Source organism: Delphinapterus leucas, chromosome 17 (assembly GCF_059928025.1).
Source record: "Delphinapterus leucas isolate spDelLeu-1000000601 "Yukka" chromosome 17, BTC_Dleu_Yukka2, whole genome shotgun sequence".
Classification (NCBI taxonomy): Eukaryota; Metazoa; Chordata; class Mammalia; order Artiodactyla; family Monodontidae; genus Delphinapterus; species Delphinapterus leucas.
In genome coordinates this window covers 29,082,719-29,100,389 of record NC_143145.1, presented here as the reverse complement: position 1 = coordinate 29,100,389, position 17,671 = coordinate 29,082,719, and the positions used below count along the sequence as shown (strand labels likewise).

The 17,671-nt window shown below is 35.8% G+C and overlaps 1 protein-coding gene across 1 annotated transcript in view; it reads left to right on the top strand.

Moving 5' to 3' along the window:
• PKHD1L1 (PKHD1 like 1) overlaps positions 1 to 17,671 on the top strand; it is a 156,210-nt gene that overhangs the window by 48,698 nt on the left and 89,841 nt on the right. Inside the window, 11 exon segments of the mRNA XM_089898812.1 lie at positions 14 to 177; positions 1,392 to 1,564; positions 6,226 to 6,373; positions 6,889 to 7,043; positions 8,846 to 8,968; positions 9,663 to 9,768; positions 12,244 to 12,354; positions 13,671 to 13,835; positions 14,994 to 15,115; positions 16,828 to 16,960; positions 17,381 to 17,576. Coding sequence (XP_089754938.1) covers positions 14 to 177; positions 1,392 to 1,564; positions 6,226 to 6,373; positions 6,889 to 7,043; positions 8,846 to 8,968; positions 9,663 to 9,768; positions 12,244 to 12,354; positions 13,671 to 13,835; positions 14,994 to 15,115; positions 16,828 to 16,960; positions 17,381 to 17,576 — 1,596 coding nt within the window.

The window sequence follows — 17,671 nt, the reverse complement described above, 5'->3', positions numbered from 1 at the left end:
AACCATATTTCAGCTGGACCTACACCTGTATAGACCTTCTGGATCTCATACAAACCAAATACACTGGGACCAGTTTTTCTCTTCAGAGGATTAGTTTGCAGAAAGCATCAGAATCACAGTCTTTCTATGTGGATATCGTATACATTGGACAGACATCTACAATTGCAGCATTGGATGGTATATTGTATCATTTCATATCTAAAACCTAAACCTTCTAAACCTACTTTGTACTAAAATCTTATTGTGGATGTTATTTATATTCTGTAGGTTAGATAGAAACATTAATCTCTAAATATTGTTATTCTTTCATCTCAATAATACTATGGTTTAAATCATATATTTTTTTAGTGAATAGGACCAGGTGATTATTCTAAAGATAAATGCATCCTTAATGTAAACTTTGTCATTAAAGCAGGAATTAGTTTTATAGTCCTGGATTCTGTTTACAGGTAAACTGTGGCAAACATTCTAATTTTGCCTTGTTTGATTTTTGAGAAATCAACTACCAAGATAGAGATCTGTTCCTGAAAGGCAACTGTTGACATTGACGTCTGTCTAGTAAGAATGAGCTGAAACTTTCCATGGACTTTATTGTGATAATTAGTAAAACTGTAAATGAAAACTTTATTTCTCAGAGTTTTAGTGTTTTTTCTAGTTATGTTAATAGACTCATATATGTGAGATATGCTAATAAAATAATAAAAATTAAACTGCAGTCTTTTTAAAAATCAGCCTAACTCCAAACAGTCACCTTAATAAGTGACTATTACCATATTTCAGAGGAGTTTTGGAATCCTTTCCTCTGGAACAGTTTTCAAGTGCAAGGTCATGATTCAACTGGCTAAAAACTAAATGTTACTGTACTCTGAGTCGCTCTTTTTGAATCCACTATCACCAGACCTACATTGTGATTGATGGAGCACATAAGACAGCTGATCTGTGCTGAGATAAAGGTTGTAGTTCCTTAAGCAACAGTCATTTAGCACCTACCGTGTGGCAGGCAATGTGTCTAGTACCAAAGAAAGAACAGAGGACCAGGCAGTCCTGGTCCTAACCTCATGGAACACACATCCTAGTGAGCACCACGTTCAGGGACCTACAACAGAGCAAAACTAACTGGCCCACAGAAGGCTGCATAGAACCCAGAGCTTGGTGGCTTTTCAGTATTTTGTTTTACCCAATGAGGCTCATATATCTAAAGACTTTAAAGCTTTATATTCTAGAATTGAAGGTTTGCCAAGCTTCACAAACTCCTTAAGGTCTTCTTTCTAAAATTTGATTTTTAAACAGCTTATTCCATGACACATGGATATTATTTGATGCTTTTCTTTTTAGCAGCACAAGCTATGCAATTTTATCTTCCATTTACTTTGTTTATTTATGTTCTTTAGAAATGCCAAAGAGAAGACTTCCAGCATTAGCAAATAAAGGAATATTTTTAAAGCACTTTCAGGTGAATCAGACCAAAATTAATGGATCAAGTATGACCAACCAATATTCTGTCACCATGACATCATGTAATTGCAGTTATAATATACCCATGATGGCTGTGAGCTTTGGGCAGGTAAGCTTAGAATTTTATGAGTAGCTGTTTTCAACTTATGAAACATTAGCCTTGACCTAGTAAACTTAAAACATTTTTTTTTAATGAAGAACTGACACACGGATTAGACATCTTTTAATAGAACAAGACAGTTATTCTAAGGATGAAATGAAGATTTAGAGGCTTGTTGAACTTGAGCATGAAAATTCACTTTAAACATTAAAAATTTTTTAACGAAATATATTGATGGGGAGAAAAGCAGGAGGAAATAGCCTTAAGAATCAGCTAGTCAGATTTAAGTAGAGTTTTCTCTGTTGAGGTAAAAGAAAAATTTGTGGGCTCTCCCAATAAAGATCTTTGAACAGAGATTATTGAAAGAAAATTTGAGATTCCACATATGTTTTAAAATTGTTTCTGTTATAAACACCATTTATTTTTTATTTGTATCAAAATTGATACAAGGGGAAAGAGATGGTTTTCCATAATTCCAAAAGGATCTGGACAGTATTTTGTACTGTTTGGGTATAAGATCTGTATTAAATGTTACAATTATGAGGAGTATTCTTACATTTAATTTTTTACAAAAATATACAATTAGTTAATATAATTTCCTACAACAAACCAAAACCAAGTATAATAAGTTCAAGATTAAAGGTTAAATAATAATTAAATATTATAATTTGAGTCTCACAGAGAACTTTGTGTTAACAGTTTTATGATTAAAAAGACTGAAAAACTATAAGTGTTCCACGAAAATTGCTTTTACCCTATCCAGGCCCAATGTTTTAGTCTTAGTATATTCAAGATAAATGTCTTGTAAATGTTTTTCAGTCTCTTAGCTCTCTAACAAAATGTAATAACAAAATGTAATAACGTATGTGCACATATGTTAAATGTCCAGATTAATGAATTGTTTTAAAAACTGTAACTTTGAGATAATTGTAGATTTATGTGCAGTTGTAAGAAATAATACATAAATATTTCCATACCCTTCACCCATTATCCCCCAATGGTAACATTTATAACTATAGCATAAATAGCACAGCCAGAAAATTGACATTGATGCAATTTACCAAACTTACTCAGTTACCAGTTCTACATGCTTTCATTTGTGTGTGCCTGTGTATGTGTAGTTCTGTACAATCTTTATTGCATGTGTAGATTCAGCTGACCACCACAGAACAGTTCCATCACAAGGATCCCTCATGATACCCTTTTATGTAGCCACACCCACCTCCCTCCCTTCAGCACAGTCCTATGTCTGGCAACCACTAATGTCTCTATAATTTTGGCATTTAACAATGTTGTGGAAAAGGAATCAGACTTTATATAATCATACTAGTATTTAGCCTTTTGAGATTGGCTTTTTTCACTCAGCATAATTCCCTTGAGACCCCTCCAAGTTGTTGTATGTATCAATAGTTTGTTCATTTTTGTTACTGAGTAACATTTAATGGGATGGATGCACCATAGTCTATTAACCACTTACCCCTTGAAGGACATCTGAGTTGTTCCCAGGTTTTGGGTGTTATGAATAAAGCTGCCATGAACATTTATCTGTAGGTTTCCATGTGATGTAAGTTTTCATTTTCTGGGTTAATTGCCCATCAGTGTAATTATGGGTTCATATGGTAAGCACATGTACAGTTTTGTAAGAAACTATCGTACTCTTTACCAAAGTGGCTGCACCATTTTACATTCCCACCAGCAATGTATAAGTGACCCAGTGTCTGCACAAATTCGCCAGCATTTGGCATTATCACTATTTTTTATTCTAGCCATTCTGATGGGGTATATACTGTTAGCTGATTTTGGTGTTAATTTGCATTTCCTAATGGCTAATAATGTTGAACACCCATATATCCTCTTCTGTGATATCTGTTCCTGCCTTTTGCCCATTTTCTAATTGGACTATTTTCCTATTATTGAGTTTTTAAAGGTCTTTATATATCCTAGATATAAGTCCTTTGTCAGGTATGTGGTTTGCATATATTTTCTCCCAGTCTGTACCTTGCCTTTTCATCATCTTCATAAGGTCTTTCATAGAACAACACTCTTAATGAGATCCAGTTTATCAAGTTTTTCCTTTTATGAATGGTGCTTTTGGTTTCAAGTCAAAGAACTCTACTCTTATCCCTAAATCCTGAATATTTTTCTGTTTTTGTCCTGAAAGTTTTATAGTTTTACATTTAAGGCCATGATCCATTCTGAGTTAACTTTTGTATGAGATGTGAAGTTTTAGGTCCAGGTTCATTTGTTTGCCTGTCCCTCCAGTTGCTCTGGCACCATTTATTGAAACAGCTATCCTTCCTCTGTTGAATTACCTTTGTACCTTTATCAAAAGTCAGTTGGGCATATTTGTGTGGATATATTTCTGGATTCTCTATTCTGTCCCATTGCTCTATATGTCCATCCTTCCACTGATACCACACCCTTCTGATCACTGTAGCTATGTAGTGAGCCTTAACATTGGGAAGAGTGATTCCTCTCACTTTACTCTTCCTGTGAAAAATTGTTTTAGCTATTCTAGGTCCTGTGTCTTTCCATATAAATTTTGAAATAGGCTTGTTTATGTCTACAAAAATCTTGCTGGCAATTTGGTAAGAATTGCATTTAAACCTATAGATTGCATGTAAACCTATAGAGAGAATTGACACCTTTACCATGTTGAGTCTTCCAATCTATGTACACAGTATGTCTCTCCACTTATTTAGGTCTTCTTTGCTTTTTTTTTGTCCAACGTATTTTGGTCTTCTTTGATCACATCTTGCATTTTGCAATTTCAGGTCAGATTCAGTACATTTTGTTAGATTTGTATGTAAGTATTTCATTTTCTTTGAAGCCATTGTAATGGGTCTTGTATTAATTTCAGTTTCCGCATGCTTGTTATTTATACATAAAAATGTGATTGGTTTTTGTGTATTGATCTGGTATCTTGCAATCTTGCTGAAGTCCATGAATTTTTACAAAGTAAATGCACTCATGTAATCACTACCCAGATCAAGATAAAGAAAATCATTAGACCCCCCCAAAGCTTTCTTTATGCCTTTTCTTTGTCATGAGATTACTTACCCTACACCCTTAGATAACCACTATTTTGACTTCTACTACCATTAATTAGTTTTGCTTGGTTTTACTCTTTTTAAAAAAATAAATATTAAAAACTATTAAATAGTAAAATATTCATTTATTTATTTATTTCCCTTATTTTTTTGGCTGCATTGGGTCTTAATTGCAGCACGCCAGATCTTTGTTGAGGCAAGCAGGATCTTTTGTTACAGCACAAGGTCTCTTCATTGTGGCACTCAGGCTTCTCTCTGGTTTCAGTGTGCGGATTTCTCTCTAGTTGTGGCATGCGTATTTCTCTCTAGTTGTGGCGCGAGGGCTCTAGGGCACGTGAGCTCTGTAGTTGGTGGCTCGTGGGCTTTCTCTTTGAAGCACACAAGCTCAATAGTTGTGGCGTGTGGGCTTAGTTGCCCCGTGTCATGTGAGATCCTAGTTCCCCGACTGGGATGGAACCCGCGTCCCCTGCACTGGAAGGCAGATTCTTTACCACTGGACCACCAGGGAAGTCCCTGTTTTTACTCTTCATATCAATGAATAATACAGTGTATACTCTTTTGCATCTCCTTTTATTTGATAATGTGAGATTCATGCTGTTGCGTATAGCTAGCTATAGTTCATTCTTTTTCATTGCTATACAATATTCCTTGGTATTAATATACAACCATTTATCCTTTCTACTGATGGGCTTTTGCACTATTTCCAGTTTGGGGTTATTATAAATAAAGCTGCTCTGAACATTCTTGCATATGTCTTTTGGCACTTACGTTCACTCCTTTATGTGGGCAATAGAGCTTATAATTTTATTTTATTTTATTTATTTTTAAAAAATATTTACTTATTTGCTGCACCCGGTTTAGTTGCTGCACATGGGATCTTCGTTGCCGTGTGCAGGATCTTTCATTGGGCATGTGGTATCTAGTCTCCTGACTAGGGATCGAACCCAGGCCCCCTGCATTGAGAGCACAGAGTCTTAACTGCTGGACCACCAGGGAAGTCCCCCAGAGCTTATAATTTTAAATTCCACAAAATTAGCAGAGATCAGAAGCAGGAGAATATCATCTTCACTCTTAGAGTTACAATCTATGAATTTTTATTGCACATGTTTCTTCTGTCAGTTGACTGACACTCAACATTAGACAGGTATTTCCTGAGTCTGGATCAGTCACTGTATTGATCATATACTTCCTTTTATTGTTAGTTAGGTTTTCAAGCTTCCATATGTTATTTCTCCAAAAAGGTGTTTAATTTTTTGATAGCCAAGACCGTATCTCATGTTTCTTTGCCTTCCCATTGTGATTAGCATTGTACCTTGAACAGAATGCCTGCTCAATAAATATTTGCTCCTTGAGCGATGGTAGGTGCACTCTGAATTAATGAGGTATTACTGTGGTATTACTGTGATTGCTGCACAGATGACTGAGTTGACTTGGGCCTCATTATCGCAGCTATATAGGTATAGCCTGTGTTGATTTATGTGACTCTCCTTAACGTTCTGAGGAGTCCTGAATACCTGAGGCTCATTTATGTCATGTCACAGGATTGTATGCCGGTGAAATAGAAATCTGGTAGCCATTGTTATGTTTAATCATTTTATCAATATTTATTTTGGAAACTAGACGATCACAAACGAGACAGAGAATGAGTCTGTTTACAGAGGAAATAATTGGCCGGGGGAGTCAAAGATTCATATTCAAAGAGTTCAAGCAGCATCTCCACCGCTAAGTGGCAGCTTTGACATTCACGCTTACGGACATATTCTCAAAGGTATATGGAAAAAGTTCATAACTTTGGTCTATGTATCAGTTGGACTGTACTGATCTAGACAACCATCATAAACATTTTGGTGTATTTCTTTTTAATATTATTTCTCTATGTAATTTATAGAGCTGAGATTATGTCAGTAATGTAAAACTAAATTGTTCAGAAAAATCACATTTTCACATTTTCTTCATCACCTCACCAGATATACCAGGTTAAATTCCCAAAAGTTTGTTTCTCTTTTACATCCATAGCTTACTGGTTATCTATAAAGTTAACTGATTTTTTTTTTTTAAATATTTGAGCCAAGGCTCAATGTCTGCGGTACGTTACTCATGTAATTTTTGTTTCTCAGAAATATATAAATGTATTGCCTAAGTAATATGCAGATTTCATTTTTTCTGTATTTGGAGGAGGACAGTTGGTTTACAAGTGATAAAACACATCTCATATATGTTAAGGGTGGCCATAGGTTTGTGAATTTTTGACTCCCGCTGTTTGCCATCCTTCTGCGAGTACAGGTATTCCCGCTGCTGCATCAGCTGCAGATTTGCAGTTTGCTCTCCAGAGTCTAGAAGAAGTGGGACAAGTCTCAGTTACACGAGAGGGAAGCTGTGCTGGATACTCATGGCACGTCAAGTGGAGAAGCACATGTGGAAAGCAGAATCTGCTGCAGGTTCCCTTACTTCACCTGGTTTCTGTTTTCTTCTATATGTTCGTTGCTTATTTGCACCCTGCCTCATTCCAAAAAGAAATGGAGACTGTGTGTATTTTAAAACTGCAAGCTATAGCCTAAACAGTAATAAAAGGAAACAGAAGATTGTTGTAAATTAAGTTGACCAGGCATTCTCTTTCATGGAGAATAGCTGTTAGTGCTTTATTCCTGATCCCCTATGGGAGAATATGCCGGTTAGAAGACCTTTGACAGGGGCAGGAGGGGCACAGGCAGGGGCAGTCTCAGAACTAAATCTGGGTATACGTAAGAGGAGCCAAGCATAACCAGCGTCGCTGTCCTTTAATTCTACCACTGTGCACTAGAGCTGTGTTCTAGGACCTTGGATTCTTTTCTGGTTTCAAAGATGACCTTTTCAAGTTCATAACAGAGCCACACCTTAAGAGCTCATCTAATTACTTTTGCTTAGAGTGTGGTTGGGGGCAGGGAGGGAAGTCAGGCTCAGAATATGTGACAGAGAAGGGTCTAGAAGAGACTGGGGGCTCAGATATCAAACATCAAAAATACGTTGCTTTGTAGTGATGGTGAGAGTGTGAGATGCACTCTCATCCTCGTGCACTCTTGGTGAGACAGTAAATTAGTACGAGCTTTTGGAAGGATAATTTAATTGTATCTGAATATAGATACCTTATGATTCAGCAGTCTCAGCTGTGTTACTCTCTTCTACTGAAATAATAATACAAATATGAAATGAAATAGGCAAAAAGTTAGTCACTGCAGCATTATTTGTAATAGTAAAAAAAACCTAGAAACCGAAATTCCCATCAATAGAAAAATGGTTGTTAAAATGATACAAACGGTGGAAATAAATACAGAACTCTACTTATAAAACCATTTTGGATAAAACAGAGGTGCTGGGGGACAGGAGATTCAAAAAAAGGTATATAAACAATAATCATAGACTATAACGTACCATACATAGATTGTATGGATGTCATAAAGATATGTGGGTTATTTTAAGGAAACATATGGCCAGAAACTAGAATAAGAAAATTCTGCAACTGAGACAGCTCTAGTGACTGATCTCCTCTTGGTCCTCTGCTGGTGCCTGCACACCTACTCCCTTCACTCTTTCCTGACCAGTCTCCTCTGCTTTATTCATCATTTCTGCTCCTGGTCACTTTGGCTCCCACAGGCCCAGCATGGAGACTCCTGTCTCTTTGCTAGACCCTGTATGCATCTGAAGGCTGCCATATTGGCAGCACGATTTTGGAATGACCAAATTATACGTATTGATCTGATTTGGTTTCATTTTTACCATTGACAGAAAATATAACTCCATGAGTGGATGAAAAACCAAGAGTAGTTTTGGTAGAGGCCAAAAATGCTAAAGGGGAAAAGTTGACTCTCGGGTGGAAAGAGGACTACATTTTTCAATTATTTAAGAATCATTTATCAAAATGGTCATATTCAGAAAGAGCATAGAATATTTTGAAAAAATCAAAATAAGTAAATTCATGTTCCTTAGACATGTTTTATCCTAAATATTCAAGTTAATTTTAGTCATTTAATTCAAGTTGTAATTGACGCAATATATGATACTGTAATGATGTTATGAGTTCTTTTCTTGGGTAGATTATGATCATTTTTGAAGAGGCTTCTTTTTCAAAAGTGTGATTAAATGGCTTTGAATTTTTTTCATCCTTTGGCTTTTCACTTTTAACCATGCTTAAACTTAAAAAGAAAAACTACTGTGATCATATTTATTATAACCTTTCTAGTAAAATAATCTCGTCTAAAAATAGATCAATGATTCCAACATTTTTGGAGAAAAGGCTAACGTGATGGTTACAAGGATAAAGGAAGGTGGCTTATTCAGACAGCGCATACTGGGAGACCTGCTTCGTACACCCAGCAAACAGCCACAGGTATTTTTGAAAGTTTCCTCCTGATGTAATTTTAAATGTATAACTATTTTGTAATACATTGAAGACCTGGTAAAACAGAAGAGATGACATCTTTATTTTTCATGTGACTATTTGTTAACAGATGATCAACTCAATGATATTATTTTGTGACTTTGGGGAAAATTATCTTCCTTATGATAAAAGATTTTAAGCTCTACTGTTAGTATTTGAAAATATATTCTTTCATTTAATCTTTATAGTAACTCTGTAAAGTAATTATTAATGTTACCACTTACTGATGAGGAAATTAAATTGTATGGAGTTTAGGTGACTTTCCCAAGAGCAACCTTTATTTTTCTTCATAGCACTTATCACCCCCAGGGCATAATGTGCATTTTCTTTTTTTGGTAAGTTTATAGGCTTATGCAAGGCTCTCTGTCCTACCTCCACTAGACTATACGTTCAGTAACAGCAGGGATGTCATCTGTTTTGTTAAATGTGCTTGATACGTTTACAACTGTGCCTGATGTATAATGGACACATTCGCTGAATGAATCAATGAAGTGTCAAAACAGAAAAAGTATAAATAGAATAGACTAATTTTTGGAAACCAACAAACCAGCAAACAAGCAAATTTCCATTACTTTTTCTAAATCCTATGCATAGTCTATTTAAGCATGCTACCCTTGTTACCTCTGTGTTTCTTTATTTGAAGGTTGAAGTCTATGTTAATGAAATCCCAGCTAAATGTTCAGGTGACTGTGGGTTTACATGGGATCCCACAACTACTCCTCAAGTCTGGGCCATAAGTCCTTCCCAAGGTAATCTCTTGCTTTCAAACTTAGAGTATGGGGTGGAAGACAATTAGCAAAAATGTAAACTCTGATAATGATTTTTTTATATTCTAACTAAGGCAAGCAGACATTTCTACATAGTGAAAAAAATCTATCAGATCAGAAAGCTATGGAAAGATCATTAATTATCTTTGCAAAAAATATCACTGTTGAAGTTGGACTCACTAGTATTCTGCTTCTCCAGTTTCACCAACTTCTAGGAGATATAGTACTAAAATGCCAGTAACAAGAGAGCTGCTGTTTAGTAAAAGAAAATAATTAGGTCCTAGATTTGAGAATAAGAGATAGAAAAATTATTGACAAGAACTCAGCCTAGGGGGACACATTGTAAAATACCTTCCTAGTATGTGATTGCTTTAAAAAAAAAACAGATTATATTATGTCTGAACTCCCAAGGATTGAAATAAACAGCATGACCAAGGATTGTAAGGGGTGGCTTTTTTTCAGTCAGAAAGGTAAGCTCAGATACTATAATCATATATTTAGTCTTGTTGACTAGTATGAAAATTCACCTGCTAATTATAAATCAAACGAAAAGAAAAAACCCATTGAAATCTTTAAAATAGCACAACTTAGTGTTGAAAGAATATATTCTTCAGACTTTTTTATAATTATAGTTCTCTCTAAGCACCATGCTCAGTGTTAGTCCCCTACGAACTTCCCCAGAGGCAATCACAGTAATTAATTTTGTGTGTATTCTTCCATGCCATTTTATTTGTTTGATTTTTTTTTTTTTTTTTTTTGCGGTACGCGGGCCTCTCGCTGTTGTGGCCTCTCCTGTTGCGGAGCACAGGCTCCGGACGCGCAGGCTCAGCGGCCATGGCTCACAGGCCCAGCCGCTCCATGGCATGTGGGATCTTCCCGGACCGGGGCATGAACCCGTGTCCCCTGCATCGGCAGGCGGACTCTCAACCACTGTGCCACCAGGGAGGCCCCATGCCATTTTAAATACCTTTTGTGTATAACACACATATGGTAATTTTGCCAGTTTTTTAAGTTTACCAATGAGCTATTACATTGCAAATATCATTTGCACCTTTTGTCATTCAGCATTCATTTTGAGAAATATTTATATGGTTTTATGTATATCTAATTCATCACTAAAATACTTCATGGATACACCAATTTATTTGTTCTTCTGTTGATGGACATTTACATCATTTACAAGTTTTTTGTTTTTACACATGACTCTATTGAGCTTTCTTGTACAAATCTACTATAACATACATGGTAGAGCTTCTTTAGGGTTTATACCTACATGTGGATTAATGGGTATATGTGTATTCAGTTCATTAGGTGACCAAATTGCTCCCCAAAGTGGCTGTACCTCCAGTGGGTATGAGAGCACCATATTCCCCACATCTTTGCCAACACTTCATATGATGAGTTTCTAATTTTGGTCAATCTGATGAGTGTAAGAAGTTATCTCATCATTGCTTTAATGTTGTCTATTCCCTGATTAGTAATGCACAGGAATATCTTCTTGTATGTTTCTTGGACATTTAGATTATTTCTTCTTCTGCAAATTGCTTGTTAACATCTTTTATCCACTTATCAGGTTGTCATTTTTCTATCAACTTGCACTGTATATTGTATGTTATGTTTGCTGATCCTTTGCACACATATTCTCCCAGTATTTCACTTATGATTTTTTTTTAGTATCTTGTTCATGGATACATTTAAATCACTGATTTATTTTAATTTATATATCTTTTCCTTTATGGATAACCATGGCTTTTTGTATCTTATTTAAGAAATCCATCTCTACATTAACGTCATTAAGGTATTCGGTTATGTTTCTTCTAAAATTTTGAAGTTTTGTTTTTCATTCTTAGCTATTTAAATCCATTTATAATCTGTGTTGTGTGTGATGTTATATGAGTCGGGTGACCGTGTCATTTATCGATCAAATCTGGATACCTTTAAGAGTGAATGGAGAACATTCAGTATAGGATGCTGGGCCAGCAAGTATAAACCTGGAATAGCCCAGGCACTTTAGGATGGGTATCATCCCAGATAAAGTAATCATATCCTATTTCAAATGGAAAGTGTCTACTACACTTATTGTACAGTTTATTCTTTTCTCAGGAGTTTGTGATGGCGGTTCTGTCCTAGTCTAAGTTACCATATGGAAATGTCTGTTTAATTTCTTTGTCATAAGAATGATTTTTCCTTTCCTTACAACATTCTATACTTAGTCAGATAATTCTTTCCACTAATCCCTATAAACACACAGATTCAAAACACAAAGCACTGTGCAGTAATTCAATGGAAAAAAAGTACCATTGCTAAATAAATGTCTTTTTTCCCTGCTTGCTTATAGGCTTATTGTTTATATCTTTTAGAAGATAGGCTCACTTTTCTCGAGAAATACCTGATTTCATAACAACAGATTCTATGTTTTGTCATTTTAATATTGTTATTTAAATTTATCCTTTTCAGGGTCCTATGAAGAAAGCACAATTCTAACCATATCAGGCTCGGGATTTTCTCCTAGTTCAACGGTATCGGTCTCAGTTGGACCAGCAGGTTGCTCTCTTCTTTCTGTGAATGGTAGATTCTTTTAAAATCATTATTTTTCAGTCTAATTGTTTTTCTCTAAGAGAAAGTAGAATCAAAGAGCAGTGTTATAATACTGATTTTCCTCTAGAGTACCTTTGGGGTTATGAAATTGGCAAACTGCTCTGGATAAATACCTTACCTTTTTAATCTTTGGTTATGACTACAGACTAATTCTTTCACTGTGGTACAGTGTCTTTATCCCATAACAGTTGATTTTTGTTCTTTTTCCTCATAAAGTGATTACATGAAATCTTTCCTTCTTTAGTGTGTCTCTGGGACACAAAAATACATGAATTGCAGCTCTGATATTGCATGGTCCCCTCTGCCCATGCTTTGAAAATGCCTCATTAGTCATAGCAAGAGGACATAGCCATCTTCCTGGACTTCTAGTCCAAACTTCATAGTCCTCTATGTATTAATGTAGAATTTAAAGATCATATTTTCTATTTATGGAAAAATGAGGACCATAATTATTTGTCTCCCTAAAAATTCTCTTTCATAATCCTAGGTATTTTTATTAATTTTAATAAGTTGGAATTACATAAGCAAATTCACCTTCCATATCATTTTAGTTGTTTTTTGTTTTGTTTTGTTTGCGGTACATGGGCCTCTCACCGTTGTGGCCTCTCCCGCTGCGGAGCAGAGGCTCCAGACGCGCAGGCTCAGCAGGCATGGCTCACGGGCCCAGCTGCTCCACGGCATGTGGGATCTTCCCGGACCGGGGCACGAACCCTTGTCCCCTGCATCAGCAGGCGGACTCTCAACCACTGCGCCACCAGGGAAGCCCTAAGTTGTTTTTAATTTACATCTTCTATGCATTCTTGAGATCTAATAGTCAGTATTGCACCTGTATTATAAGTGCACATTTGCTGTTCTAAATGAAGTGAAGAATGTTTTTCACTTAGTTTTTATCAGTTTTCTTGTTCAAACCTAATATTTTACTCAGTTTGGGACATAAACAATATATTAGACCAAAGTTTTTAGAATTATTCATATAAATGATCTTATAGGTTAGGATTTAAAATTCTTCTTATAGTAACTTTTTTGCCACAGTGTAGTACTCAGGAGCAAATTGTTTACTCCACTTTCATTATTATTTTACCTTACTCTTTTCTAGCCCTGTCTGATTCGTAACATGAGGTAGTTCGTAAAGGTTTTCCTCCCATTAATATATGAGTAGTCTTCCTTAGATATATTTCTTGGAGTATAAAAATGAAGGCCACTGTTTATATTTGAAAATATAAAATTTCAGTAATTTTATCTAACAAAAGCATTTCTTGACCATTTTCTTCTTCTTTTATCACAAGAAAATGAGATCAACTGCCAGATTCTGAATGGAAGTGCTGGACGTTTCCCAGTTGCTGTGTCCATAGCTGATGTTGGACTAGCACAGAATACAGAGGAGGAGGAATTACACTTCATTTATCAGAGTCAGATCTCACACATCTGGCCTGCTTCTGGAAGCCTAGCGGGTAATAGTTAATTGTTCCAAACAAAGAAAATTGCATACATTTCCATCATTTCATTGAACTGTTTCTAGAACAGGGTGAAGGGAGAGGACTCCAAACCTTCCTCATATAGAACAAAGGAGACTCCTCTTTTAGAAGGCACAGCGACTCAGTGGATGACTAATTCTTTCCTTATGAAGCACAAGTCAGGGTGACTGCTTCTACTTACATCTTAGGTTATTGAATTAATATCATCAATTATTACATTTGTCTATAACAAGCTCATTAATTATGTCAAGATAAGATTTATTAGTTATTATTCTGCTTACCAGCTGCTCCATTTATAATCACAGTCTCAGTGGAGCTACTAGACCCAGAAAAAGTTCCAGAAACAAATCAGGGAAAGGGATGCTGACGCAGAAGATGGAAAGAAAATAACACATTTTTCCTGTCCTGCTTCATTTCCTTTGCGTTTTGCTTGTTTGTTTGTTTGACCATGCTTAAGTGTAGATTTTGTGCTTTGGCCTTGATCTTTTTGGTGTGTTCTGTTTATATATATATATATTTTTTTTTTTTTTTTTGCGGTACGTAGGCCTCTCACTGTTGTGGCCTCTCCCATTGCGGAGCACAGGCTCCGGACGCGCAGGCTCAGTGGCCATGGCTCATGGGCCCAGCCGCTCCGGGCCGGGGCACGAATCCATGTCCTCTGCATTGGCAGGCAGACTCTCAACCACTGTGCCACCAGGGAAGCCCTGTTTTTATATTTTATGTTATTTTTATTTTGTTGGGATTTTTTCTTAGTTTTTCTTTTACTTAAAGGTATTAAAATTTGGGATTTTGTATGCGTCTTAATTCACTGTCATTTCCCACTGGTTGAGTAAATAGAAATAGCATAATTTCTCTTTAGGATGAAGACACAAAAACAAATGTTAGTTGCAAATCTGTGTTATTTCATTAAATCACTTAGCCCAACCCCTTTACGGCTCCAGACTCCAGAGCTCAGACTCGGGTATGTGGTGATGATTCTATATATCTTGAGGCTGGTCCTTGATCTATTTGCCAACCTGTCTCTTGGATGATTAGACAATTCTTGAGTGATGTTAGATGACTGCCAAAGTGTCTTTTTGTTATAGTTAATCAAATGAGTTTTTGCTGTCTGATTTTGTGTTTTTACTTATGAAGGTGGTACTCTTCTGACTCTATCTGGATTTGGCTTTAATGAAAATTCAAAGGTGTTAGTCGGAAATGAAACCTGCAATGTAATTGAAGGGGATTTGGATAAGATAACCTGCAGAACACCAAAAGTAAGGCATCTGATTTCAGTCATTTTTCTTCTAAGTCTGAAATTGTATGAATTAAGGAACATCTCAGTAAAGGGTTAAACAAATGCCTTATTTACCTAGCAAGTGCAGAGTTTCAGTTATGCTCTTTAACAATTATTTCTTCAACATTTTTTGCCGAGATCCAAATACCAAATATTATCTTCCACATTCTAGATACTTAACATCATTAAGGAAGACATACATATAAACCAATGTTAAATAGTGTGTTCCATTTGAAATGATAGAAGTAGACACAAAATGAAGATAAAATACAGCGGGGAGAGGGTGTCAGGAAGAGTTTCATGGAAAAGTTGATGTCCTATCAGAGGTGGAAGGATGATGAATGGGAGTTGACAAGGTAAATCCAAGGATGAAAAAAATATAGCAGTAATAAATAGTCTAAAAAATTCAGGGAAGCCATTCTAGACATTTTGGGTTTTTTTTAAGGAATATATATTTTAAATATGTTAACGTTTCAGTTTGTTGGCAAAACACACACAGTGTAAAGTTTCCCATGGAATATTACATCTCAGAACCAGTCATTGTTCTTTATTTTTTAAAATAGTGTTTAAATTTAAACCAAGACTCTGTTTTACTTACTATGTGCAAAAGGAGTGAATTCAGTCACTAATATTTAAAAACGTAGTAGATTAAGGGTGGGAATTATTATGTAGTTGATGTAGGAAAAGTGAACTTGAGCATGTGTTGGACTGAATGGTGGAGATGAGAATCTGGCAGATATAGTAAGTTAAAGCTTTGTTTAAGTTATGTCATTCAATTAAACACTGAGTGTGCACTAAGTACTAGATGCTAGGAAAACGATTTTTCCTAATTGGGAATTGTATAGGTGCTGTATTGGTGAAAGCACCAAATATTTTTCTTAGGTTTTAGTCTTGGATTCTGGAACTATGTCAGCAAAGTTTATAATAATGTCATTTGTCCATGAAGAGGAACAAAAATTACATTCAAGCCTATTTTAAGAGCAAAAAGCTCAAAACTTTAAGTATCGTATGCTTTATTAATTAGAGAATCACTTGTCTAGGGACTTCCCTGGTGGTGCAGCGGTTAAGAATCCGCCTGCGAATGCAGGGGACACGGGTTCAAGCCCTGGTCCGGGAAGATCCCACATGCCGCGAAGCAACTAAGCCCATGTGCCACAACTACTGAGCCTGTGCTCTAGAGCCTGCAAGCCACAACTACTGAAGCCCACATTCCTAGAACCCGTGCTCCACAACAAGAGAAGCCACCGCAATGAGAAGCCCGCGCACCGCAACAGAGAGTAGCGCCCCCCCTTGCTGCAACTAGAGAAAGCCTGTGTGCAGCAAGGAAGACCCAATGCAGCCATAAGTAAATAAATAAATAAATAAATTTATTTTTAAAAAAGAGAGAGAGGCTCACTTGTCCAGAACATCTGAACTATATTGCAGAACCCTGGGAAATCCAATACTATAGACGCATTTGAATTGATCATAAATACCCACAAAACCAGCTTTATCTAAAGAATTCAAACATGCAACCTGCATTTGACACCACAACTTTCTAAATATCTGATAGTTAACTCTGATTCATGACTTTGAGAAAAAAACATCTTTGGAAGTTTATTTTGAATAATTCCATTTGTTTTTAGCCATTGAATTTCTGTATCTCAACATTTAATATTTTCTAATTGTTTTATTTTTTTCCTCTTATTTCAGAGAATTGAGGGTACAGTTGATATATCAGTTATTACCAGTGGATTTCAAGCCATGGCAAAGAATGCTTATAGCTATAATTGTTTACAGACTCCAGTTATAACTGATTTTAGTCCCAAAGTACGGACAATACTGGGTAAGAAATTCTTCAATAAGATTAGTCATTTGATATATATGTATGTGTATACCATTTCTAAAAAAGCTTTTGAAGCAGTTTCTCTGCAGTTGTGTTTCTTAAAGCAAAACCTGTCACAGGTTTTCTTTTTTAACCATAAATTGGTCTGTTTATTATATCACTTTGAGCATGTGCAATAATAAGAAAAATATTAATTTTTAAAGTTCTTTGCCATATTTTTCCCTGTTAAACAATTAAACATGAATTTTATCTCCATGTGGCAGCTATCAACTCTTTCATTGATTTTCTTTTACCTCTGAAAGTGTTAGGATTTCCTAAATCCATTGAAACATAAGAGATGAGTTGGTTGACTTAATATTCAAATTTTGCACTAGATAATACATTGACTCTTTTTGTAAAACTTTTCTTTTAAAATAATAGGAGAAGTTAATTTAACAATTAAGGGTTATAACTTTGGAAATGAACTCACACAAAACATGGAGGTCTATGTTGGAGGAAAATCCTGCCAGGTCCTTCACTGGAACTTCACAGATATTAGATGCCTTTTGCCCAAGTTGTCTCCTGGAAAACATGATATCTGTGTAGAAGTCAGAAACTGGGGTTTTGCGTCAACAAGGTATGGTAATGACCATAAACTTTGACAGAGCTGTGGAACACATGGTGCTAATATATTGAGATAGGAAGAGAAATAGTCATTAACCTTATAATAAT